The sequence below is a fragment of the Anser anser genome, assembly GCF_964211835.1.
Source record: "Anser anser genome assembly, chromosome: Z".
Classification (NCBI taxonomy): Eukaryota; Metazoa; Chordata; class Aves; order Anseriformes; family Anatidae; genus Anser; species Anser anser.
Window position 1 is genome coordinate 65,766,376 of NC_139723.1, and position 27,217 is coordinate 65,793,592.

General features: G+C 35.7%; 1 protein-coding gene across 5 annotated transcripts in view; it reads right to left on the minus strand.

Annotated features, from left to right (window-relative positions):
- RNF180 (ring finger protein 180) overlaps positions 1 to 27,217 on the minus strand; it is an 88,278-nt gene that overhangs the window by 42,579 nt on the left and 18,482 nt on the right. Inside the window, exons 5-6 of one of the 5 annotated variants that reach the window (XM_083818297.1) lie at positions 24,074 to 24,147; positions 1,430 to 20,975 (exon numbers count right to left, since the gene is read on the minus strand). The exons of 2 other annotated variants lie outside the window; for them this stretch is intronic. In XM_083818297.1, the coding sequence (XP_083674423.1) occupies positions 20,897 to 20,975; positions 24,074 to 24,147 (153 nt within the window). In that variant the 3' untranslated portion in view covers positions 1,430 to 20,896. Of the gene's footprint in view, positions 1 to 1,429; positions 20,976 to 24,073; positions 24,148 to 27,217 lie in introns of those variants that run through there. 2 more of the 5 variants (XM_083818298.1, XR_014576943.1) reach the window with 2 other exon arrangements.

Genomic DNA, 27,217 nt, shown 5'->3' on the forward strand with positions numbered 1-27,217 from the left:
AGAAATTCTTCACTCAGAGGGTGGTGAGGCACTGTCACAGGTTGCCCAGAGATGTTGTGGATGCCCCATCCCTGGAGTTGTTCAAAACCTGGTTGGATGAGGCCCTGGGCAACCTGGTCTAGTGGGTGGCATCCCTGCCCATGGCAGAGGGGTTGGAACTAGATAATAAGGTCCCTTCCAACCTGAGTGATTCTATGATTCTGTAATTCTATCTGACTTTCATAGACCTAAAACTATTAGGAAAAAAAAACACAAACCAAACCAAACCAACCAACTAAACAAACAAAAACAACAACAACAAAAAATCCATGGCTGACCCAGAATAAATTTGAAGTTTTAGAGGGTGTATTTATCTATTCTGATTATTCAAGGAACCATGTCCTTTTTATACATGTCATTAAGTCTTACTCTTTCTACCAAAGTAATTAATGAACATTATTTAGACCTTTTAAAAAACTTCAGGTTAGAAATCTATTTAGAGTTATAGAACCATAGTAACCTCAGTAGCTCCTTAATGACAAACATTATGTAATGTTAGTTAAATGACCATGAATGTGATTTCTTTTAAGTAAAAGGACAATCTGAGGACATGACTAGATTATGTTAAGAGAAATAAATTTATAAAATGGCTTGATACATGAAAAGTTAATCAGTTTGTCTCATTGAAATATTTTTACTTCAGCAGAGAGTTAGTTTTATTAATATCAGGAGATAGAGGATTATTTTATGGAAAAAGTGAAAAAAAAACACCTCACAAATATAGGTAAAGGAGAAGAAAATGACGCAATGCCTTCACTTTTTATTCCCACAAACACCTCACAGAACTAGTAAAGTAATGAATATTTTAATGTATTACTGATTCATACTGTTTTCATCAGGTTGCAACAAGCCGCACAGGACAGAATAACCTTTGTGCTAGATACTGTGCGTAGATACAGTATACATCTCCCCTTTTTTACCAAGCATCATATATATTTCAGTTGCCTGCTATGATGGATTTGAAATTGTTTACACATCTTTTATTAAGCAGCTTGGATGATCTCTACAGTTCTTTTTATGGAATAATTGAGCTGTTAAGCTTTTGGAATATACATCTACATTGGCAGCTCTAGATATTATTACCCTCTTGGAAATTTCTCCTACGAGAATCACATTTATTGTTAAAGGAACACCTGCATACACAGCTTTTATGAAGATCTCTTGAAGATAATGGCAACTACTTCATTCAAAAAGATTTTTTTCTACTAAAATAATTTCTAAGATGAATTCAGAGATAGGCCACGGGAATAAATATTACTCAAAGTACTTGAATGACAATCACTTTAATGCTTGAATATTTATACTCACCCCTGAACTAGTAGAGAAGAAATGTGTCATGTTGCAAGTCTGTCTTCATTTTTACTTTGATTTTGCATCTAATGAAATACACACATTACCGATTCAGGCATTTAAGTAAAGAGAATAATGTAGGCATTACAGATAAATTGGCAAATGAAGCTTCACAGCAAAAATTAATATGCAGAGAACATCCAGGCACAGCTATTAGTTAGGCTACACCTAACAATAAAGCAAATTTTAATAATAATTCATCATTATAGCAGCTAGTATTTCAAACAATAAGGGGGAAAATTAATTCCCAGAGGTCTGCAAAAGCTTCTGTGAATTTCCTAGAGCCTTGATCCAATGAATAAATTACAGATAAAAAGTTGGGCTGGACCTTCTGGTATGAATTCCATGCAGAGAAAACACAGACATATTTTTTTTAAAAAAAACTTTTTACAGAATCCCTTTGCACTTTGAAAATTAAAAAGTTATAGAACTGGCAGTAGCACATGTGCTAAACTTACTGTTGAGGTTAACAGATGCATTTTTGCTGAGAGGTTAAATGATAGACCTGAAACAGTAAAAAGGCTGTAAGCACTAAGACTGCCTTCTGCTAGATCAAAGCAATCACTATTTACATCTGAAAAGTTCTCCTCTGCTAGTAGTGTTTGTTCTGAAACATGGTAAAAAGAAAGAGTCTTGTTAATTCACATGTATAAAGAACTAGAAAATCAATAAATTATTTTTGTTGATATATTAATGTTATTCCTGTAAAAACATTTTTTTTTAAACAGATTTGCAGCACTGAAATAACAGACAATTGTATGTATTTATTTTTCCATTTTAATTCTAGGCTTTGTGGGAATGTATATAGTACTACCCTTTTGGGGAACGTGCTCTTAACAAAATGCCTATAAAGGGATGTCCGGAGCAGTGCTGCTATATTTTGACAGTTTTGAATAAATATAGTCATTGCATATCAAACAATTAATCTGAAATTCTTCTTCAGCATAAATCTAAAGCAATTTATAGTGAAGCATGACACAATCCCAGTTAATAGATAGTGTACAAAAGGCCCTTTTCTGCACAAATCCTATTGCCGTCATTAAAATAGGTCTCTTCTCCAGCACTGTATGGCAGAACATGGAGAAGACAACATGGAAAGAGATCTGTCTGGATACAGCGTTCCACTTCTGTTCTGAACAGCATTTACAAGTTGTTTTTATCTCCTATGTATCTCCACTTCTGGGACATAGCTTTATAAAAAACAACATCAATTGATAGATTTTAGTTTCCTACCAATGTTTCACTGTTCATGGGATTTGTCAGCTCCAAGTGGCCTATGTAGTTGCCTAGAGCCTATAGTCTCTCGCTCTATATATGTAGACTATATATTTTACTGCTTATATAATCTACAGCAACTGCAGAGTTATCTGCAAACAGCTATCAAAATAACAACACAATGAAAGCTACACAGATTTTCTGGCTTGGTTATATATGATGTTCACATATATATGAATATATTATATAATGATAGATATTACATGATATATTATATAGAATATATAATATACATTATACAATATATATATGAATAAATATGATATGGATATAGAAGGCTTACTGATGTTTTGGACAGAAAGATGGGTTTGATAAACTTAATTCTCATCACAAGCTCTTTTAAGGAATTACTTTAAATTTTACACAAATTCTACAGTCTTTTCATTCTTTTACATAAGCATGACCTTCCCTTCAGTCATTCATCGCAGTGTCTCTAATTTTATTGTTAAATGATAACACAGACTTCCAACACAGACCAGGGACAGGAGTGAGAAAGTTCTTGCATATAATTCATCAGATAGAAAGTAATTTAGGTAAGAACCATCACAACACTGACTTGAAACAGAAATTTAACCAATATGCATTAATCCGTGCCTCTGCCTGCATTTACCTGGATATGCATTATGGTATGCCCCAACCATAACCAGCTGGGCACCTGTTGAAATGTGACATGCTTCCACCTGGGCTGGTAGCCCAGGGTGTCATTTCCATTGGGCTGGGATATATCTACCTCTCACCCCAAAATCAAGATACAAACAGGGCACCTAGATTTATGATTCTGCTAGTACCCTTGGTTTCCACAGTCAAGGCATAGCTTCTGACATATTACAGTAAAAGAAAGATTCACCGAGTGAGATGAATTGATTTAAAATGTGTCATCCTAAAATTAGGAACCTTTATCTATATTTAGACAATTAAATGACTGTTCCAGTTTTCAAATGTTTCCTTACCTGGATGGAGGAACTGGCGATCATTTTGCTTAGAACAATCAGGCCACCTATTTAAAGTGTCTTGCCCGAGTTTCTTAAACTGAATTTAATTATTTATTACATAAACAGACTCCATCTGCAAACAGTGTTTAAAGTAAAACATTCACTTACACTGAAGTAAAATAAAGGCGAGTGAAGCATTTTGAATAAGACTATATTTAAGAAACTTAGGTGAAATTTAATCATCTTTAATCACTCTTGGTTAATCCTTTATGCACAGTAAGATCACTACTGAATAATCCTAACTTTAGTAGCCTCGAATCTTTGAATTTACTTCTCACATAGTTCAGGAACAAATTGACAAAATCATAAAGAGTTTTTCCTTAAAATGCAAACAAACAACTGAAATATAAAAAATATGTTTTTACTTCAACAACATCAGGAAAATTAAGGTAGATACTCTGTTAGTACCAATATGCAAGGCCAAATCTCTGTGATTTCCTGCAGACCTTGTATTGCCTTCATGAGATTTTCAGTTGTAAATGATACTTTGAAAAACATGGTGATTTAGGTTTAAGATACTAGGACTCAAAACCAACAAACACACCTGTAAACAGGCCAAGTTTTTAGTTATTTAGTTATCTTTTAGCTATTCCGACTCCGTAAAATTTGAAGTTTATAATCCATCTGAAGTAGACATTTCAATACAAAATGAAGACAATAAACCACCAAAAATATAAAAGTGTTTTAGATGTCTTCATGTATCAATTGAAAAAAAAAAGTTCCTTTTGTTTTTTCTTTTCAAGCACCCTTCTGAGTGACACTGAAATTTGATCCTGCTCTTAAAAAAAAAAAAACAAAAAAAAAAACCTAGCTTGATCTGCAGTAACAAAATGCAATTCAAATATTCCATATATTTCTTTTTTGAAAAATTGAGATCGAGATATTCAGTTTGATTAACCAATCTCAACTGTTTTTTTATAGTATTTGATCAGAAAATGTAAATTATGGCTCTGTGATGGCAGCTGTCAGCAATAAGCACTGTATTTATTCCTTGGAATTTTATCCAGTTGTATCCAAAGTCATCCAAACTGTGCAAAAGCTTGTTTCACCATTAAATATCCCAGTTTGAAAATGCTGAACATGGATATCTTCAAAGGGGTCAGTTGTCAGTATGCTGGTACTTAAATAAATCCTCTTTCCAGATACTCTATTTAAACAGCTGCTATCCAAATCTTTTCTGTCTGATAAACAGAGCAGAAATTATTGCCTATTTTAATTTCTCAGTATAAGTGGAAAATCTTGTATACATGCGTGCACATTTTTTTTGTAATAATTAGTAATTTAATACACAGTTCCATACAGAGCAAGCTACACTTCCTGTACAGGTATTACAACATTCCTACTTTATTTTATGTAAAGGTGAATTATCTGTGTTGTGTAATCAGCATGTTGCATCCTACTTCATTTTCCCCATAAGTTATTTATAATGATGATAAGAACATTTTATACTTTAGGGTGACAACTCTTCTCTTCTTATAAGCCTTCCTTCAAAAGCCTTGAGGGGACTGAATAACACACTAACAATTTCAATCTTTTCTCATTGCTGTGATTTAACATTGCAGATTTTTCTTCTAGTGATGTCTCTCACAAAGCTTCTCAGAAACCAAATATGAAGATCCACCTTCTCAACCCCCCTCCAGAGAAAAATCTCAGAATTTAAAGCTCTGCTTTGGAGTGACAGAATGATGAAACAGAAAAATGGAGCTGAACATCTGCTATTTCACTATTAATGTTGGTGCAACATACTCATCAACAGAAGGATTTAAGAGTTACTGTGCTAAAGTGTATAACTGACTATAAATAGGATTAGTAGCAAAATGAAAGTACTACTAGAAACCTCAAAGTGGTTGATAACTATATGAGAGCCTACAGATAAAAAAAAAATCCAAATCATTTACCTGTGGCCATCATTTCTCAAGCACCATTTCCTTTGCCATAACTTCTTTAAAACATAAACTATACAAAAGGTCTAGCTAGTCCACAAATAGTAGCTTTCTGAATTTTAAGAAGCAGACTGATGACAAGGAGATCTTGTAACAAGCACTGCCAGCTGTCCACCTCTCTTGTAGAGATCTCTTCACCTCTCTGCAGTGGGCTAGGCATAATATATGTTACTTCTGTAACTCGTAAAAACATGTTATGTGCAGTTTTATTTGTGATACATATGCTACTCTGCTAATTGTCATGCCTTAAGTTTCTGTTTAAACAACACATTGCTACAAGACGGGGCCTTTTGATTAAAAAATTTAAAAGAACAACAATGGTAGAAGATTTTTTTTTCTGCTTGCATGGCTGATGAAATTTTATTAGCAAAGGAAACAAGCACTTGACTATAGTTGCACAGGATTTATTATTTTTTTAAATCAACATTTCTCTTGGCTTAGCGTAAAGGAAACATGGTCCTGAATATGACACAGACATGGCAGAAAAAATCTTTCAAAGAACCAGATGGATAAAGAAACATGAAAACCTGCCTTGGCTCAACTTTTCAGGGACGCACTGACAAGCAGTATTTAGGAGGTAGAATGAGACCTCCCTGTGCTTAGGAGATCTTGGACACTCAGCTGTGATACATCTCTTTTTACATCAGTTTCAGTCTTGACAAGATCCACATCCACAATTCCATTGACCAAACATAATTCTTTTTCCCTAAGTCACAGGATATGGAAGAAGCCATTTGGCCCAAGACATGCTCCCAAGTCTCTATTTGGGGGGTGTGATACACAACGACATGAAAGGGGGAAAAGTCACCATTGACCACTGCTATTGCAATGCTCAACAAAATTACTTTTCTGGTGGTCTTTTTGCCTGAACAACACTAACTTGCATTCTGATCAGCTGCATAGGACAGTGGTAAGAAATGTTTCTTTATTTTTGAGAAAGTGAGAATAGTATTAAGTTATGATTCTGCAACCATGTGTGTTCGTTCAATCTGATGCATTTTCTGTCCTTCCTGTATCGTTTACACTCATACTGCACACTAATCTGGAATATATCTTTCCATTATTAGCAACATATAAAACAGCAGTGTATGTTTTTATTAAAGGAATCTATACAGAAATGCTCCATGTTCTCATTTTCACCTATAAATTACTCTTTTGATAGTGTAATGAAAGAAAATACAGCTGATACAAAATAGTAATAGACAGAATTTGAAAACAATGGTTGTACTTTTGGCTGTCACAGACAGAGAATTAAAGTACATAATTTGGATATTCAGTTAACCAATTAGCTAGAATCTACAGAATATGTTAGCCAAATGAAACTAGCATCCACACACAAAGTTAAAAAGTTAAAAAAAAATGGAATTAACTTTGGGAAAAACAAACAAAAACCTTTATGGTAGCTATTGCTAAATATAACACACTTTCCTCCTTCCCTCACCCTCTCAAAGCCCATTAAAAAACAAACAAACCACCACCAACAACAAAAAAAACAAACAACAAAACACAACAAACAAACAAAACCCAGAAAAGTCAAGTTTCTTTCCACTGCAGAGTGCCCTAATTTGGTCTTCCATATGGAAATGGTAATTAAGGAGCCCAAAGCAGTAATCCATGTTAGCACACTGCTGTGTACAAGCTAATGAACTTTTCCTCTCAACAGGGATAATTAGTGTGGGCAAAAGACAGTACTAGCATGGCTAGAATAATTGCTGTTCCACAGATAAGTTGTGTGTATCTACACTATATCCATTGTGAATTGCAGGCATAGTCAATGACATTTGCTCATGGTAGCTCCATTAACTTTTCTCAAGAACTTCGTAATACAGAAAAAGCTTTTCTTACGTAGGTGAACAGGAATTTAGCATAGAAGACTGTATCCAGACTTAATCACCATATAAAACAACCTGCTCCAGAAAGTTGCTTTCAAATTTTGTAGATTTTCCTCAGCAGTAGAAAAGTTGAGTAATCAGGCATAATATCCCTATTCTTTTTAATACCAATTCAGCTTCAGTGGGCCTAGAAATTTCATGAAATCCATTTTAACTGGACAGCTTCTATGATTCAATGGGAGCTAAAGTCAAGTGCAATGGTGAATGTAACTGTCCTGATCAAGAACTCTGACACCAACTTAAAAAATAATTACTGCCAGTCGCTCTTATACCTTGGCTTCTTGTGAAGTCAGCATCTCTAAAAATGCAAGAGACACTCAACAGTGGGAATTTGCTCTGACTTTCTATGCTGGTAAAATGATCATAGGAAACTGCTGAAAATGCTGTGAAAGTACAGAAAAGTATGTGTACCAAAGAAACAGAGAAAGATACTGTAAGGTGTTTCAATAATAATTTAAAATTACTCCTGTTCTTTCATGAGAATTTAACCTGCATCACTGCAGAAAACAGGCAATGACGAGCCGCTGCCTGAGAAAGGGATACAATTCACTCTATTGCTTACATTCATTTCACACTTTTATTCTTTTTGTTTGTTTGTTTTGTTTTGTTTTTGTTAATGAATTTACTGGGAATCTACTGGTCAAAAAGCACTTTTTTAGGAATATTAAAAAAATCATACTCAGACAATCTCTCATAGGAAGAATCCACTTCAGAGCCATGTTACAAATGAACATTTTCATAGTTAAGAAGCACATACAATGTCCATTGGGATTTTTTACTAATCACCTATCCTTCAGGGCCCAGGATATGAAGGAAATAATTTATTAGAACAGAAAAAAAAAATCTTTTATTGCAAAACTGAAATGCAATTTAGAATGAGACTACTGGAGACAAAATGATTTAACTCCACCAAACAGCAAACAAGCTCTTCTGTAATTACAACATTGCATTTTAAAGCCATGATACTTTTGGCTCTTTGGTGCCAATAGTGTGAAACCAATGTCCATTAAAGTCACCTGGACAGGTCTAGGATTTTGTTCTGCTGCATTAGTTAAGATGACATTACCGTGAGTTTATTGCAGCAGTACAGTTTGCACAAATTTGTAACTATTACAAAAATGTGTATTTATAAATATATAGGTTGCAGCTAAAAGATTATGATATAAACAGAGGCATACAGTAAGTCTTAGCAATTAGTGATCTTTTGAAAAAGCAGCATTTTAACATAAAAAATTATTTGTGATCATTAGATGCAGGCTAAGACTCTTGTTTAAGGATTACAATTTTGCAGAAAGTAGTCCAGGAAAAAACACATTAAACATGACCATCTTCTTTCATCTAAAATGGATCACAAGCTTTTGAAGTTATCTCAGCATCAGTACACCTTATCTAAAAACCTTAAATTTTCATGCAGCAACCCTCTCAAATATATATTCACTAAGAGTCTCAATATATTTGGATTTACAGAAGTGAACACATTGCCCTACAATTCACATATTTGACTCAGCTTAGATATATGACAAAATAAATAGACAGATCTGGCTATGGTAGACAATATACAAAACAATTCATCATTAGTAGGCAAGGCATCTCAAAAATTCACTGCTGCCAGCCTAAAAGTTCTTGCCAAACTAACACTAAGAAGGCAAAAGAGAATTTGGAAATTTGTAGAAATATAAACAAACAAAATAGAAAACAGAGCTTACAATATTTTTATTAGAAGAACATTTGAAAATATGCTCAAGGAAAAAAAAGGAACATCAGAAAGGGTTACTTATGAATCATTGCTGTAAATTATACAAGATGAACTTTTTTTTTTTTTTTGCAAAGCACTGTATTTTAGTTTGAAATCAGAATACACATAATCCTTTTTGAAAAATTCAATAGATTTCAAATTTGAATGTGATAATCTAATACTGCCCACTAGTATTGACATTAGCTAAAGATGGTTTTATTTTTAATTATCTATACTGAAATGAAGAAGTGACTCTATTACCTACCTTGCATCTTGTAAAACAGTGGGGAGAAAAGAGAAACAATCAAAATAATCTTATTAAACTTCAGCAAAGGACAGATCTCATATAAGAGCATCCCACATTATTCAGGACTCTCAAGCAAGGTCTTGCAAACTTTTTTATTTTAGCTAAATAAGAGCACTGAGCAGTGTCCCAGGATATATCACAGTTGCCTAGTTGTTTTGGATATGACTGCTGTGACACAGCACACTGGGACCTACTACCCACCTCACCCTTCCCCACATAAGACCCCAAAAATCAGCAATGAAAGAGAACTCTCTGGTGACCAAAAGAGGCATTCAGCTTCAGAAGCAAGGCTTTCACTTAAATAGAAATACCAGGCTCCTGCCTGAGGTATATTTGCTTTTTTTTAATTTTTGACGAGTAGATGTGTTCAGAGTCTTGGTAGCTGAATGAGACAGGGCTTCCTTTGCTGGGAAAAATCACTCTTTGATGCTGAGGTTAATGCATAAAATGAACCCTTCTTTAGTTTAGCATATTTTAAATATTTTAAACATTCTTAACCCTCCTAGGTTTGATACATAAATGTTCTAATTTTTTTTTACAGAATAATTTGACTTATGCCCTTAATGCAGGCAGCATCCTGTGACCTAGTTTAGTAGAATGGAAGAAATCTTTCCTGATAAGGAAATGTAACAGTCAAAGACAAAAGACACAGTACAGCAAAGCACACAAAGTAAACCATTGCCATTTAGTTTGGTTGTGACAGGTTGGTTGCCTCCTTAATGTAAGTTTGTGGCTGATAAACTGTGATCATTTTTAGATGGATTATTTATGTCAGTTCCTCAGGCAAAACCAGGGCATGTTTGGAGCAATGAAGCTCACTTTTATATTGTTCAAAGACCTGGCTATCTTAAAAGAATAAAACATGGTAACCTACATTTTATTTTATGGCTTTCACAGTGAATTCAGTCGGAGGCTGGTACTTTAGTTTGGGTTCTTAAAAGCCCTACAGCAGAAGATCCAACACAAAGCCTTTGTGAAGGGTAGAACGAGCATGAATACTTAGACTCCCTATGACAAACTGAAATCCTCTAGCACCGAGTGTTTTGTTACTAAAAACTAGTTCTTACCCTTGTTCTGCAGAAAAACCTTTAAAAATAATAAAATTTAATTGGTGGAGACAACCTGAAAGAAAAACTCAGTGATGCGAACTCTGCCCCTCTTAAGCCTGACTGCAGTATTAGCTCTGAAGTCCATCAATGTCAACTTAAGTCACTTAATGACTGAAGTATAGGGTATGAAATGGTAACGAAACAGACTCAGATCTCAATTAGAGTTGCTGCTGGGAAGAAAATGCAGAGAAAAGTACAAAGGTGTGTCAAACTACCAATTAGAGAAAAAATGAACTCTCTCTTTCCCCTCCACTGCATTTAGGTTGGGTATGGGCTTGAGCCTGGGAGAAGACTTAGCCGAAAGAGATGATCCATACTGACCAAAGGTATATTCCACATTACAAGACATTACCCTTAGTAACAATAGCTCAGGGAGAGGATGACAAAGTAGTGACATGCATAGTTCTGGTATTTGTTTTTGCCAGCAACCTTTATAAGTGCTGAGACCCTGTTTTCCAGGCAGCAGATGGACATCTGCCTGATGATCAGAATTAGTAAGTGAATTCCTCTTCTGCTTTGCTTACATTTGCAGCTTTTATTTCCCTAATTAAACTGGCATTATTTGGTTCCATGAGTCTTCTTGACTTCCTTGTATTTTCTCTCCAGAGAGGTGAGAGGGGAGTGAGAGAGAGGTTAGGTGGGTGTTTGGCTGTTGACCAGGGTCAACCCAACATAGCCCTGAAGGTACTAAGCAGGTATTACCAAGTAAGTATTTAATTATTCTTCCAATGGCAGTACCCTGTCAGGATCAGGAAAGCCTAAAGATCATAAAAAATATATTAAAATACATGTATCTATCTATATATACATATATAAAATCAAACAAAAACATAGCACCGGTTACATAATTTTGGAGGATAATCATACAGAAGATGAGAAGATAAGAAAGCACTATAAATGCCACTTTCACACACTGAACCTTACATTACTATACGCACAGTCCCAAGTTTCATCAGCTATTTTTTAAATACCGGAAGAGACCACTTAATATTATGGACAAATTACTTTAAAATATTATTTCAAAAGGTCTTGTAAGAGGCCCAAACAAATCCTAAGATGAAATATATGTAAGTTTTATGCAAAATATTACTTTAAGCCACCCTCAAATGCTGTTCTTAATTCAGTATCTCATAAACATAATCATCCACCTTTAAAAACTACAAGAAACTGTGAAAACAATTCTTTTGTAGTACCTTTGCACAGCTGCAGCAGAAAACTACAGAGTTAAACTACTTTCACATTCAGGGAAAGGCTGCCAGAAGTGACATACTATATACTACTAAAGTAATTTTCCTAAGTGGTAGAAAGCAGTATTTGTTAACTCCTAAGTATATATATATATATATATACTCCTAGAGTAAGTACGTGTGTGTGTATATATATATATATATACACATACATACTTAAGTGTATATATATATATATATATATACTCCTAATGCTTTATTGATTTTCAATTATTTCCAAAAAAAATATTCATAGTAGTTAAAACTATACAGCAACTGAATTTTAGTTTGTTAGGTAATACCATACAAATGAAGTCCATATAGCAGCTCACTTTATACATCCCATGCTTCCAGCTCAAAACACACAAGCTCACTCTGTAAGACTTTATACAGAAACAATCAACATATAATGACTGCATAAAGTTGCCAACCAAACATAAAAAAAACCTGAAAAAATAGACAGCAATTAAGATAGTTAATTGCAAATATGCAAAATTGGCTTAATTTGAAAAATCAAGATACAATAATTTATAATACCAAAAATATTAGTTATATATCACCAGTTCGAAAAAGCTCAAATGTTACGGTATCTTCATGTGACAAGTGTTTAGGAGCAGTACATTCTGAATGTATATATTAATGCCAGAACTAACTTATAGGTAAATAAACAAAAAGCAAATTGCAGGAAGAAAGGTAGTATATGGGAAAGGAGAGAAAGATACACCTTCCTTTACATAATTTAAGGTTTTGCATCCCATATGCTCAGGTCTTACTCTTAGCTATGCAATACCTACTCACATTTTGATGTTGTAAAAATCACTGCACTGATATGCCGTGGAATCTGTAGTCCTTGTATCAGTCCAGAGACTTTGAACTGACAGAGGAAACATCCAAGACCTGATTGCATCTTCAGACTGTGGTGCACCAGTTGGTTCTCTGACCCAGAGCCAAGGGATTTATAGGAAGGACAAAACTAGCATTCTCTGGGGGAAACGAACTCTAAGCAGCGAGCACAGGACCATGGCTTTCCAGCTTCACATGCACGTTTCCTAAACCACATTCCAATATCCTGAGACAAATTTTACATTTGTACTGAAAGGCAAAAGCAAAACCAACAACCTAGCAAACTAAGAGGAAAGAAATCAATGACAGATATAACTGGGCAGTATGAACTTGTCCAGAGATCTATATATACACCTGCATTCACCAGTTCAACATGTGCAAAAATTTTTTTCCTGGCACCAAATCTAGTGATTAGGTTTACTCCTGAGAATACAAACACAGCATGTCAACCAAGCACCTGAGAACTTAATGCCAAAACACTCTGTCTACATCATCTCTAGCTGTGGCAAATTTGCAATGCTTGGTGACCTTCTAAGAGCCTAAGTCTTATACAAACAAAAGCTAAAATCCAGCGGTATAAAAAATAAGTTGTGCAGAATGGTTCTTTCCTACCTCTGCCATGGTAAGAATGATACTCTGAAAAGACAGGTTAGAATGGTTAGAAGGACCTCAGATATTGCCTTTGATAAAAGGTTTATTTAGCATACAAGATGACTTTATTCTTATTTTTACCTCATGAATGTTTAATTTTCTGTGTTTACAAGAAAAGCACATAACCTGACATTCTGAATGACACAATTTTCTTGCTTTGTATTTCAAAAGGACAATCTTGTAGAAGAGTGAAAGGCACGCACACTAACTTGAAGCAGATGCTAGTGTTTCATTTTTCTTCTTACAGATGATTACCCTTTTAGAGCACAAATACCACAATTTAGTGCTTTACTTGTTGTATCAAAGGAGATTTGAGATCAAGATCCTGAACATTTTAATGGAAAATAACCCTGAACTATTGGTTTCACAAAATGTGTAGCTGTACACATTATAATTGCTTGAATGGCAATTTAATATAATTCCTTGTAATAGAGCTGCAATTCTTTTGAAAATCCAAAGGCTAACATGATCCTTAAATTAACTATAACCTAACATTTCTGTTAAAATTGCAACAATTTTTTGAAGGCATCAAGATATTCTGGTCAAAAATCCAGGAAGAGTCTTCAGAGAACACAATAATTACCCCTGTTCTCCCAGGTTTGAGCATGACCTGTTTTAACCTCAGTTTTCAGTACAGCAAGAGAAATGTACTTTACCAACAGAAATTGCTTTTCTAGACAACTGCTGTAAACTGTGAATCTGTTTTAACCACCTTGAAAAGGGTTCATTATTTTTCAGTTAATTAAAGTTTTGTATGTATCTACTTATCCCAAAAAACTGCATCAGAACAATTCACCTCACAATCTCAACTCCGTTACCCAAACCAGAGCTCCTAACTACTTCTGATTTTTATGACAGTTTTCAGACAACTATCCTTTGTCAAGCAGGCATTTTGAGTTTCAGATTATGCTCTGTTTTCGAGCATACTGATTTATTCAGACTTAACATTAAATATTCATTAATATCTTTAAAACATGGATAACAGCTCTGTAAAAGCATATATCACCTTTTATAACAAAATCAATTAAGAATTATTTTACCTGCCAAATGAAACTCAATTAATAATTCAGACTGCTCCATAATACCACAATCAATACAAGCTTTTAACTCAACTTAGAAAAATACTTTATAAGACTATGATCTGTTATACTGGAGATGATCTGTGGTTTGTAACAGGCATATACATGTATATGTATATACATACACATACATTTAACATGTAAAATTTTTGCAATTAGGAAAGATGGTCATGTAAGGAAACAAGAATTACCCACATGCCTTGCAAAGCAAACATGTAACTACTCTATGAAATTTAACCTTTTGTAATACTCTAACACTGGAAACACCTAATGAAAAATCACTTGCCACTGTTTGCTGCCGTTGTTATATGGGCTAATCCTGCATTCTGCACTGGCAACCATCTGTTTCTGGAATGTCTGTCTGGATTGTGATTAATTGTCATCAGTGCAAAGACAACTGGCTCTTTGCACATTCATTTGTATCTAGCAGGTCTCATAGGACATATCGAGAATCACATGAAAGGTTATCTTAAGCTTTCAGGGCCAATTAGACATATGAGCAGTCTAACCACTTGCAGTCTAACCACTTTCATATGGTGTGAAGAAATAAAAATAGCATACCAGAAATGCTTCTGTGCAATGTTAACTCAAATACTTCTGCTCAATAGTCCCAGAAACAGGAAGGTATGATGAAGAAACATATGAAGAAGCTTAGATGTTTCCATCACATGCACTTTCTTGACAGTGCAAAGTCATGGCATCAACTTGTATGTAGCCCTCACTGCATTCATGCTAATTGTCCTGTGATACACGAAATGACAGTAAAGGAACTGAGGAACACTTGCAAAATTCAGCTTGCTCCTGAACAGTCTAAATTCTCCATACTAGAGAAAGTGACATGCTTAGTTTTGCATCAGATTCTATGAAAATCTGAAGACATGGGGAAGCTCTGACTGCCCCTAGCATACCTAACCCCATGTATTGTATCTCACAGCACCTGGTTTGTCAGTGTTTCTAGCTTGACCATAGGATGTCTTTTTTCACCCACAGGTCTATAAACACTATAAAACACTGCAACCTCCAGAAATTATCTAACCATTAATCACCACAGCACCTACTTCAGCCACAATAACTAAAGAAAAAACAATTTATTTCTAATGTTGTTAACTAAATTAATTTGGTCATGTGCTTCTTGATATGCTATGTTTTGCTGAGAATTTCATTTTATTTCTCCAATTTTCATTTTTTACTTCAGCTGATCTTCAGCCTTCTAGCTGAATCTTCCACTGAATCATTTCTGAAGGTAAACTGCATGCCCTTGAGGCAGGGATTATTGATTTTACCTACAATGAGAACTATCTAACAGTTCTAAAGTTCTCTGAAACAAATAAAGATGTTAGGATACTCTACCTCCTAAAGCCTTCGTTAGAAAATGATGCAAATCAATTCTACGGAAATGCTACACAACTAAATGGATGTTGTTTACTAACCAAATGATTTAGTATGAACTTAGCAATATTAAAAGTAAATGGTATAGCAGTTCTTTGCAGTTCTTACACTCTTAGTCTCCGTAACTGTACATTTAGAATGACTGCACACTGTACACAGGTAAATTTCTACATTTAACTTCATTTCTATCCTTCCAGAATGCTGAGTCCTTTTTTTCCAATTTGTAAGTAGCAAATGCATGCTTATGTACCTCAAGAAGTAATGAATTTTGTGGGATACAAATCATCTGTGATGACAGCTAGCGTCTTTTCCAAAACACCACTATTGAAAAAAAGAATAAGAAATAATTTTTATAGTCTTTGGAAGGAATATATAATGCAGTATGAAGAAGCTAAACTAAGCCAGGTCCTCCTTATGGAGAGAATTAATCAAGCACAAGAATTAGCCTTAATGTACTGGCAAACTTTTTACTTTCAATTGTGTAATTATTGGTATCCATATATTTGGCATCATTATAATTTGACATTATCGCTAGAGCAATATTCTGTGAAAACTATGCACTATTGAAATAAGTGCTGTATACTTTTTACTAATCTATCAACATATGTACTGCAGTGGATGATTTTTTTTTTTTTAAATGTGATATTCCTAAGAAAAAAAACAACAGCAGGAAAAACATTCTTACTGCTTCATATAATACAAGACTACAGCATGCTACTATGCAACATAATTAATGAGGCAGTGCAATAGCTGAAGTTACGCTAGTATTCCCAGAACACATTTGTACTTTCAGAGCATATATTTCTTTTTTTTTGAGATTCTTTTATGAGATAAAAAATCTCCTAGAGATAAAACTAAAATGCCACTAACTGAATTCCAGTACAACATGGATGAACTTTTTTCTGTTATCAAATGACCAAAATATAACTCTTGTAATTTCAGGTCAGTTTTACAAATATTGGTAGCAAGTAGTTGATTGTAACTATGTTTATGATGTACTGTCTTATCCAGTCAGGCTATATGTAGCTATCAAAACTAATAAGGCCATGTTTTCATGTTATAGCTCAGCTGACCTACTGGCTACCATTTCTTTACCTCTAACCAGACAGTTCTACCTGTCCTCTTATGTTGGCTGTAGCAATCCACTGAATCCAGTGTGAGCTGACACTGCAGAAAGATCAACAAAGAACCACTCAGTTTTTGTTTTGTTTTCCACTCCGAACAGGGACGCTGTGGAATCAGATGAGATAAGAGAAGTAGACAGTTGTGTCCAGAATCATAGGGGGATTCCTTTTCACCCACTGCAACAACTAAGCACTAAGTTGCCAAATCACACTAGCATTTAAAATAAAGATAATTAGATACTGGAATATTTTGGTACTGGCATGTGGTTCTTTGTTTCTGTTTTGTACATAGAACTGTGCAAATTGCCCAGAAAATCATTCATAAAATTATGTGGCAATAGTATATCACTGACATGGTGATTCATATACCTTCCTTGCTGCTCATGCTTGGAAAAAGGAAAGCATGAAAAAAAACTGAAAAATTCTGGTTCAGTCACCAATCCAGTATGTCAATCTAGCAGTTCTGACAGGCTGGTGTTCTTAAAACAGACTAAACAAAGTCAATAGTAGGAGACCTGCAGAAAGGCATATGACTCAGTATTGTACAAGTGTCATACCTTTTGCTTTGTCTTGTGCCAAAAATCTAGCTCAGTTTGTAAGCTTGTCAAAGGGGCAATCCTATAAAGTACCAGGCACCTTGAACTGCTAGCAAGTTTCCAGCAGAACATGCCAGAGAAGCTGCATCTTGCATCAACAGGGTCTAAATCAGGAAACGTGAACTACTGGCATTGATAAAAAGTTAGAACATCAGCAAAAATTTTTGTTGAAATGATATTTCAACATTGTTGAAACGATATTTCAACAAACCACCATGTATGTTTCTCTGAATAAATTAGGCACCATATAATAATAAAAAATGTTCAACATTACTGCATTACACTGGATTAGAGGTACTTCTTTAATGAAACTCCTAAGATTATACGAAAATACAAAATATGTTCTTGGATACATGTTGGAAATTGCTGCAATTTGCTTTTTAACTATATGTCTTAACTCTTTCTTTAAAAGAGAAATGCAAAGGCAAATGAATAAAAGATGCTCTCCATTTTGTGTGTTCCACATCCTCATATCCTGCCCTCCTCTACCTCCCCAATTCTTTGCATCTTTCTTCAACATTCAAATTACAAGCATGAGTTGAGAGGCTTCATTTGTTTCCATTTTGCAGTAAGTTTGCAGATGACACCAAGTTGGGGGGAAGTGTAGATCTGCTGGAGGGTAGGAAGGCCCTGCAGAGGGACCTGGACTGGAAGGATCAATGGGCAGAGGCCAGTGGCATGAGTTTCAACATGGCTAAGTGCTGGGTCCTGCACTTTGGTTACAACAACCCAATGCAGCACTATAGGCTTGGGGCAGAGTGGCTGGAAAGCTGTGCAGAGGAAAGGGATCCGGGGATGCTGCCTGAACAGGAGCCGGCAGTGTGCCCAGGTGGCCAAGAAGGCCAATGGCATCCTGGCTCTCCCCTTGAGGGAATGGCCTCAAGTTGCACCAGGGGAGGTTTAGGTTGGAAATGAGGAGACATTTCTTCTCAGAAAGAGCAGTCAGGCATTGGAACAGGTTGCCCAGGGAGGTGGTGGAGTCACCGTCCCTGGGGGTGTTTAAGGAAAGGGTGGACGTGGTGCTTAGGGACGTGGTTTAGTGGGTGACATTGGTAGTAGGGTGATGGTTGGATCAGATCTTGAAGGTCTCTTCCAACCGTAATGATTCTATGACTCTATTTTCTATTTACATTTCGCTTCTATGTGTCTATAGAAATATCCTATAGCATAATAGAAGCAGAGAAGACGTGCATTTGCACTTCAGCTCCACCACTTTTTGTTATGCTTCTCTCACCTTCAGTTACAGTCCTATCCAACACAGCACTAGCATGATGAGACAACTGAAGAAAAATACAAAACTTGTATTTTGCCTACTCTCTTAGACTAAACAGTTTCTCTCCTGGACTCAAGATGCATAGTTTGTCAGAGAAGTTCTCACTACACACCAGCCAACTGAGTTGTGCCTGCTCTGGGCCAGGTCTCTTTCCTTTCCATACAAAAAGGGTCCCTATAAATTAGTATCTGAGGCACACAGGAGTGCAGAAGGTCACATGAAATCTAGTTATGGGCCACTCCATAGCATGTTTAGTGCATATTCCATTTGGCTAGGAAAATACTGACGAACATTTCTTACACTGCCCATTCCCAAGTTTACCAAATGTTTTCTTCTATTGTGCTCAGAATCTCACTCTCTGCCTGATTTTCATGAGGGAACAGTCGAACTGGCAATAAATGACTGTAAAAAGCATATAGCATACAAAAATATAGCAAGTCTTTTCTCAAAAGACATGCACACCCGTATTTGAAAAGTGAAAAAGATTGATAGAAGATAAATAGGAAAAAAATGTTTTAGGGTGAAAATAAGCAAATGAAGATATGATGATGAGAAAATGCACATGAGAATTCATAAAAAGAACTGCAAAGATCCCAAACCTTTTGATTTGGTAACACGTGGAAGGGCAGAAGAGACAAAATGCTGTCAAGAGCCCAGGGAAAAGATTAGGTAGAGAAACTTGGGACAGATAAATGGATAATCTGAATCTCCATCTACCTGGAGCACTGGATTTGTAGAGATTCAAAATGCTGAGCAAAAGCTGCATTACAAGAAAGAGAAAAATGTGTCTTTGTAGCTGAAGGTGACGAAAAAGTGGTATAGATGAAGATAAACAGAGAACTCGTACAACATGCTGCTAGAGATCAAATCCAAGTAATACATTTCATTGCTATTGCCCAAGACAGGCTTAGAAGAGGTAAAGTCACAGACTCGTACAATAGCCTGACTTGGAAAGGACCCACAAGGATCACCGAGTCCGACTTCTGGCTCCACACAGGTATACCCCAAAATCAAACCAGATGTCTGAGAGCATTGTCCAAATGCTTCTGGAATTTCAGCAGGCTCAGTGTCGTGACCACTGACTGCCCTGGGGAGCCTGTCCCAGTGCCCGAGCACCCTCTGGGTGCAGAACCTTTCCCTAACCCCCAGCCTGACCCTCCCCTGTCCCAGCTCCATGCCGTGCCCTCGGGTCCTGTCGCTGTCCCCAGAGAGCAGAGCTCAGCGCCTGCCCCTCCGCTCCCCTCGTGAGGGAGCTGCAGGCCGCCATGAGGCCTCCCCTCAGCCTGCTCTGCTCTGGGCTGAGCAAACCAAGTCATTTGGGAGAAAAAGTGAAGAACAACTGTGAACCTATCCATAGGAGCCTGTTTGAGCAATCACCTGCTACATCAGCTCTCCACTGAAAAGTGAGACTACATGCTATGCATAGGGTAGTGACAATACCATTACTCCCAGAGACCCCCATCATATTCTTTCCCCACAGTCACAGGTCACATATTGTACTTTCCAGCATACCTCTCTAAAATTCAGTTCTGCTCATATAATTGTATAAAAGTAGTTTCAGTCAATGCTACATTTATATTTGAACTAAAGAGAAATAGGATATTTTTAGAACAAAAGACAGACATCTACGCAGTGGTTAATACCATCCTAAATACATATATATATTCCATAGATTAACAGATTTCAGTCTAGAAAGATTCATATAGTACTAATTCAAATGTATTATTTATATCCTCATAAAACAGCTTACTGTTAGAAACCAGATTGGTCTGTTGTGCTGGAAACAACAACATATTATCACAGTGACTACAGAAATGGTGTTCTGCTTTTCAGATTAGTAGTTCCCTGTACAAGAGCTTTGATCATCCAGGAAAAACCTGTTTCTGTTCACTGTTTATTTTAATGCATAGAACCAATATTCACTTTGCTAGTACGACAAGATGAGAATTTCTTTTTATTGTAACAAAATTAACATTCTTACTTCGATCTTGATTTTGGACCCACCTCAAGGGGACCACTGCTTAATTAATGTGTCATTATACAGCCACGAGCAACTACCATGTCTGCCTGTACCTAATCTTCAAACAGTCTCTGTATATTTCCACACACCCTTGCTTTTCCTGTAATAAGCGAGACTGAACACTGAACCCTCCTAAAAGAGGAAAAAAAATAAAAATAAGAATTACATACAATTGCCAATATGCAATGCTACATTTTTTATTGCCTATTCCAGAAACCTACTTTTCCAACGTTAAGTAGACAAAACATATTGAGGAAATATGCCAAAATGAAGAATGTAAGTTTTGTTTCTATATGAACGATTGGCACACGGTTTTCACCTTTTTCCAGAATCTCAGGTCTAATATTATTTTCTAAACACCTTTTTATTTTGTTTTATTTATGGCACACGGTTTTCACCTTTTTCCAGAATCTCAGGTCTAATATTATTTTCTAAACACCTTTTTATTTTGTTTTATTTATTTATTTTTTACAACAAACCTTCTGTTACTACCAACTGGAAAACATTCAGAATGCTCCAAAATCATTTATTTCTGCCAGTTCTGGGAACCCAGTGAATGTAATACTCCACATTGCATGTTTTCTTTCACTGTTCAGTATTTTTTCTTCCCCCACCATGGCTGCAGTCATGCCCTTTTTAATATTTTAATGAGTGTTTTTTGCTCTGATCCTTATGAATTCAATAGCTCTCTGTGTCTTTTTTTTTTTTTTCTTTACCAATGGATTGCTTTGTATGAAAATTAACAAGACAAGAATGATAGTGGAGTAAGTATGCAGTTGGAGTTTTGTTTCTTCAGTGAAACGCATTTCGGAGCCGCACTGTATTTTTAACTCTGCTCTTCCTGAGATATACTAATTTTAATCTGCAAATGGAAGTTGACATATTCTAAATTAGATCTACTCGGATCTACTTCTAATTTTACATTTTAAAAAAAGTACACAGAATTGTTTTTTATTTATTTAAAAAAAATATTTTTTCATCTTCTATACAGCTTTCACCAAATGATGAATTAGAAATTTTACATTTATGGAAGAGGTTAAATTAGAAAATCATCATTCTTCACCAGTTACTTCTTCATACTCTCTCTTAGCTAAGATCATATTTTAATGCAAAATTTGCTAATTATTTGCAATTTGCTTCAGAATCTATATTAGCACTGCACCATAGCAAAAAGTCTAAATCACGATCAAAACCCAAAATGGCTTTCAAAAGTTGGGCGAAGAATCAAATGGTTTATTTCTCTAAGTGTTCATAATGTCAAATACTTATTTGAATTTCCACACCTACAAAATTGGTTAGTAAAAGTATTGCAAGCTCTCCTCACCCTGTATGTAGAAGAAAATAAGATATACAAATTATGAAAATAAATTTACTTACAATTTTTCAACATTTTGAGCTACAAAAGATTAAGATTTGATTAATCCTCTGTCAAACTGCTGGATTTCTTTTTAAAGATTATGGGGAGGAAGCCTTCCTTAATGAGGATGAATTTGTTTCTTTCTGTCCAATAGTATTTTCAAAAATGTGAGATCATTACTAAATCAGAATGTTTCTGCTTTTCATGCCCACTGTATCTAAATGTTGTATTGTTGATTCTCCAGTAATCCAGTCTTTAGAAACAATATATCTAAACTCCTAATGATCAAAGGGAAGGTGAAACATTCAAAATTTAGAAAACTAAATTAAAAAAAACTAAATTTAGAAACTTCTTCAACTATAACCGTAGATGCCATCTTTCCTTACATTTATTTCTGAAATGCAGTTACCAAAAAAACATCTCTTGAGTACTATATATAACAATTAATTTCACTATTTTTTACTTTAATTCTTCTATTTCTTAATAAAATCACTGAGAGCTTATCAATTTCAGAAATGGTGAGGTTGTATTAAATCTTTTCTGCCCTATTCTACTTGCGTGATATCTTTGTGATGCTTAGAGTGACTTCTTGGTGCATGCCTACAGTTTTACCTAAAATAGTTGAAAAACTGTAGAAAAAAAAACCAGATAGCATTATTTTCTTCCAAATGGAGATATGAGAAAAACAACAACAACAAGAACAAAACAAACAAGCAAGCAAACAACCCACTTGGATGCTTGATAGCATAAAATTGAAGAGGGGTTTTGAATGAGAAAAATTCATCGATACCTTGACCACTATATAGCATGAAGGATTAGATCTTTTAAAAACAAGCAAACAAATAATAAGAAAAAACAAACAAACAAACATACAAAAACCCAACTGTATGGACATTTAATATTCCCAGATGTGAGGAACTTCTTTCCTGAAAAAAAATATTTCTGCATTTCTAGACTCAAGCTGTGCTCTCTACTTAAAATTTCTACTTAAAAATATAAGCCTCTATTTAATTTGCCTCCATTTATATGTATTCAGAGAGTTTAGTAACATGAAAACCAATTAGAAATACAAAACTGACTCAAATGCATACTCAGCAAGTCATTAGCAGAACAATTTTTAGAAGTGAAGGATTACAGGTCTAGGGCACAAAATTGTATAACAATTCATTCTTTTCCAATATAAAAACTAATCTTGAACTCTCTCCTTACTGTGCACGTGATGTGGTCCTTCTGGTAATCCACAGTAAATCTCATAAATATGAATGTACTCCTATATTCTTGTTCATACCACTGTTGAACTTTGATTTTTATCTGCCATGAGTCATCCTACTTAACTGCACAATTTAGTCTGCTTTTCACTCTGTGTAATAAAGATCCACACTGGAATTATGGCATGCACCTAGCTGCACACCACTATGACTTACTTCCATGAAAGAGTCATTGTCATTTTTAGTCAAGGGAAAGCAAGTCTCATGAATTGTTATTATCCAAGTTGTCTGTGGGCTTCTAGAAAAACTAAAATAAGCAGCAGATACCCCCCCCCCCCCCCCCAAATGAGCATTTAACACAAAGCAGCTCAACTGTGGACTTGGCAGTGCTAGGTTAAAGGTCAGACTAGGTGATCTTACTGGTCTTTTCCAAACGAAATGATTCTATGAATCTATGATTTCTGCTATGCTGAGGTTACTCTGCAGCAATTGTATATTCTGAAAGTATCTTATAGACAAACAGATTAATCATATGTATTTCACTTAAAGGAAGGAAAATACAACACAGCTGACTACTTTGGCCTTCAGTAAAACAGTGTACCTACATTAAATTCTACTCTATAGATTCTAGCTTCAAGATAATCATAAAAAAATAGAATACATACTGATACACTGAGACAACCTTCATGTGTTCTGTTTGTCCAGTAGCTCCATGAGTAATTTTACACAGAGAGCACAACTGCAATTTAAAGAAGGGAAGTTACAGATTTTGGCATGAATCCAACATTGTCAGTACCTCCTTGTTACTCTGGTTTATAATCTGTGACAGAATTAAACTCCTAATTACAAAAATCACCAGATAAGAGTTACAACCAAATCAAAAGCAAAGATAGACAAGCTTTGGCTCAGAAGCTACTCAGGTCTAAAATTTCCTAGCTAAATAAAGATACTGCCTCATGCTTAAAACCACGTAGCCCTGTAACACAGTGTTGTCACTGCTAGAAACAGACCGTCAGCTTTGTACTTAACCTGCAAGGCCTCAGGGCTGAGGCTTGCTCTGCCTGAACTTTTCTTGACTTGGTTTAGCAGTTTCTCTATCTGACCAGGTATCTGCAGCCAATATGTTTCTTTACCTTTGCTATCTTTTTTATTTTTTTTGTTATCTTTGTACAGTGTAATCACAGCCATAACAAGCAGTTATTCCATAGAAAATGTGATATTTGCAACTGTAATTTAATGTAGTGTAAAGAAATACAAGCCTGGTAAGATAGCAGAGACCTTGGGAAAGAGACACATGATGCAGTTGGGATGCCCAGTAGTATGTTTTTTGGATGGATCAGTGTCATGGTTTTGGCTGGGACAGAGTTATCATCTTCGCAGAGGTTCACACAATGCTGTGTTTTGGATTTTTGATGAAAATAGTGGTGATAACACACTGATGTTTTAGCTGTTGCAAAGCCGTGCTTGCACAGAGCTCAGGACGATTCAGCTCCTCATGCTGCCCTGCCAGCGAGGAGGCTGGGGGTGCCCCAGGAGCTGGAAGGGGACACAGCCAGGACAGCTGGCCCAGGATGGCCAGAGGGGTGTCCTACACCATGTGGTGCTGTGATCAGCAATAACAACTGGGGTAAAGAAGGCGAAAGGGAGGGACATTTGATGATGTTTGTGATGGTGTTTGTCTTCCCAATAAACTGTTACTTGTGATGAGCCCTGCTTTCCTCGAAGGGGCTGAACACCTGTTTTGCTTCGTCTGCATGTGTGGCTTACCTACGAAGCTGTCTGTATCTCAACGCATGAGTTCCTGCACTTTTACCTTTCTAATTCTCTCCCCCATTCCACCTGGGAAGAGTGAGAAAGCTGCTGTGTGGTACTCAACTGCCTGCTGGGGTGAATCCACAACAATCAGGATGATTTCCAAGAGGATACCGCAGTTTTGAAGCTAGCTACATAGACTTCCTCTATGTAAAATGATTGTGAACAGAAACAAAATAAAACAGGAGGAACAACAAATTATATTTCTGCCTTTCATGTTTCAGAAAATTCATATGAGCTTTAGACCCTAATAAACAATGCAAATGTAACAAGATGTACACAAAAGAGAGTTTGTAATGTAAATCTTCTTAGCTATAGCAGCAATTACAAAAATGCTTATTAACACTGGCAATTCCTAGACCTAAGTACTTATTATTATACCCTACCAATATACCAGACAGCTAAAAATCCCCCACGAACACAAGCATGCACACATACATGCACACAAAACATAGGTATCCTCTCCAGGCTTTAAGAGCTTTCTCTTACAGAGCAGTCAGAGGAAGCTTGGGTCCCTCTGCTGTTAGCAGGGTATCTCATCTCAGTCCTGCACCTACTCCACAGAGACAGCGTAAGTGCAAGGGCAAATGCAGGTAAGGAGCTCAAAGAACTGTTCCTATTTACAATTTGAGGCTTATATACTTCAGCTTCACTACAGTGCGCATTCTGCCATGACACAGCATTCATATTTTAGTTTACTTAAAGACGGAAGAACAACTTGACAGATAGTTATCATGCTACAAAATAAACTGGGCTTTGCATTTGCAAAACAAGTCCAAAGTCTGAAAAGGTCTCTCAAACTGCTCTTCAGAAAGGCTTTAATTAAAGATAAAAATAAGTTATACAGTACCTTTAACAGAGAGAGCTTAGAAGAGATTTACTCCACATCACGATTTTGCTGTGTTGAACTGCCTCTTGAAAGAGCACTTAAATAAAACACTCCCCAGTGTCATTTATCAAAACTCTTTCACTTCATCCAATCAGACCTTTAAGCTTCTTTTTTTTTTTTTTGGTGAGGTTTTACTGTCTGATTACTTTAACACAGATAATAAGTATGTTGGAAATCATAGTTACAATGAGTCCCATAGCTCATCTTCCCATTCTAGGCTGCACTATAATAATATGTATGTATTTTCAAAGAAGGGTTTCTGAGAGCCAAAGAAAAATGGAGACAAAAGGAACTTGCAAGAGAAGGGCGGATACCTACACTGGAAAAGCAGCAAGTAGTCTTTGGCAAAGTAGCATCACGTCCTGTGACACTGTCGGACTGTAGAGGGAATGTGATTTTGTGGTCCACATTCTTGTGGGAAGATATTTACAGTGATGGGAAGTGCAACTGCATTAGCCACACATGCTGACAGACAGTCTGAAAAGTATGGGTTTTTACGCTCTTTTTAATATTCCATGCCAAGGTCATAGACTTTCAGCACAAGTAAAGAAATCAATGCCCTTCAGGGAAAACAAACTGAAATAACTACCCCTCAAAACTACTATTTAAAGCTGATTATTTATTTCACATACCTCTTAAACATATTCTGAATGTGTAAATTGTATGCTTGCTGATTAGACATACCAGATTTAACAACTGTATTCATTTTTAAAGTTTGATATAGCAAATTGATGTAGCGGAATAGGTAAGGCATTGTTTAACAAGAAGAACATTTGAAAGTATAGTTTTTCTTTCTTCAGCTACCACAAATTAGGAAAATTTGTACAACATTTTACTCTTGAAAGTAGCATCTGGAGAGACTGCATATGACATGACTGTGCAAATGCTCATATAAGCCAGGCTTTTGCATCCTTATTTCATTCAAGAAAAATAATATAGACCTGGAATTTTTAAAGCCATTTTAGGGATGCTGACATCTAATAATCTTTAAACTTAGTAGAAAATAGGCATTCAATATTAAGACATCCACGTCTTGGAAAGGTTCTTTATTCTCAGTATCAGTGAGGTATTTTACAAAATCAGATCTCCAAATATGACAAGGCCAATT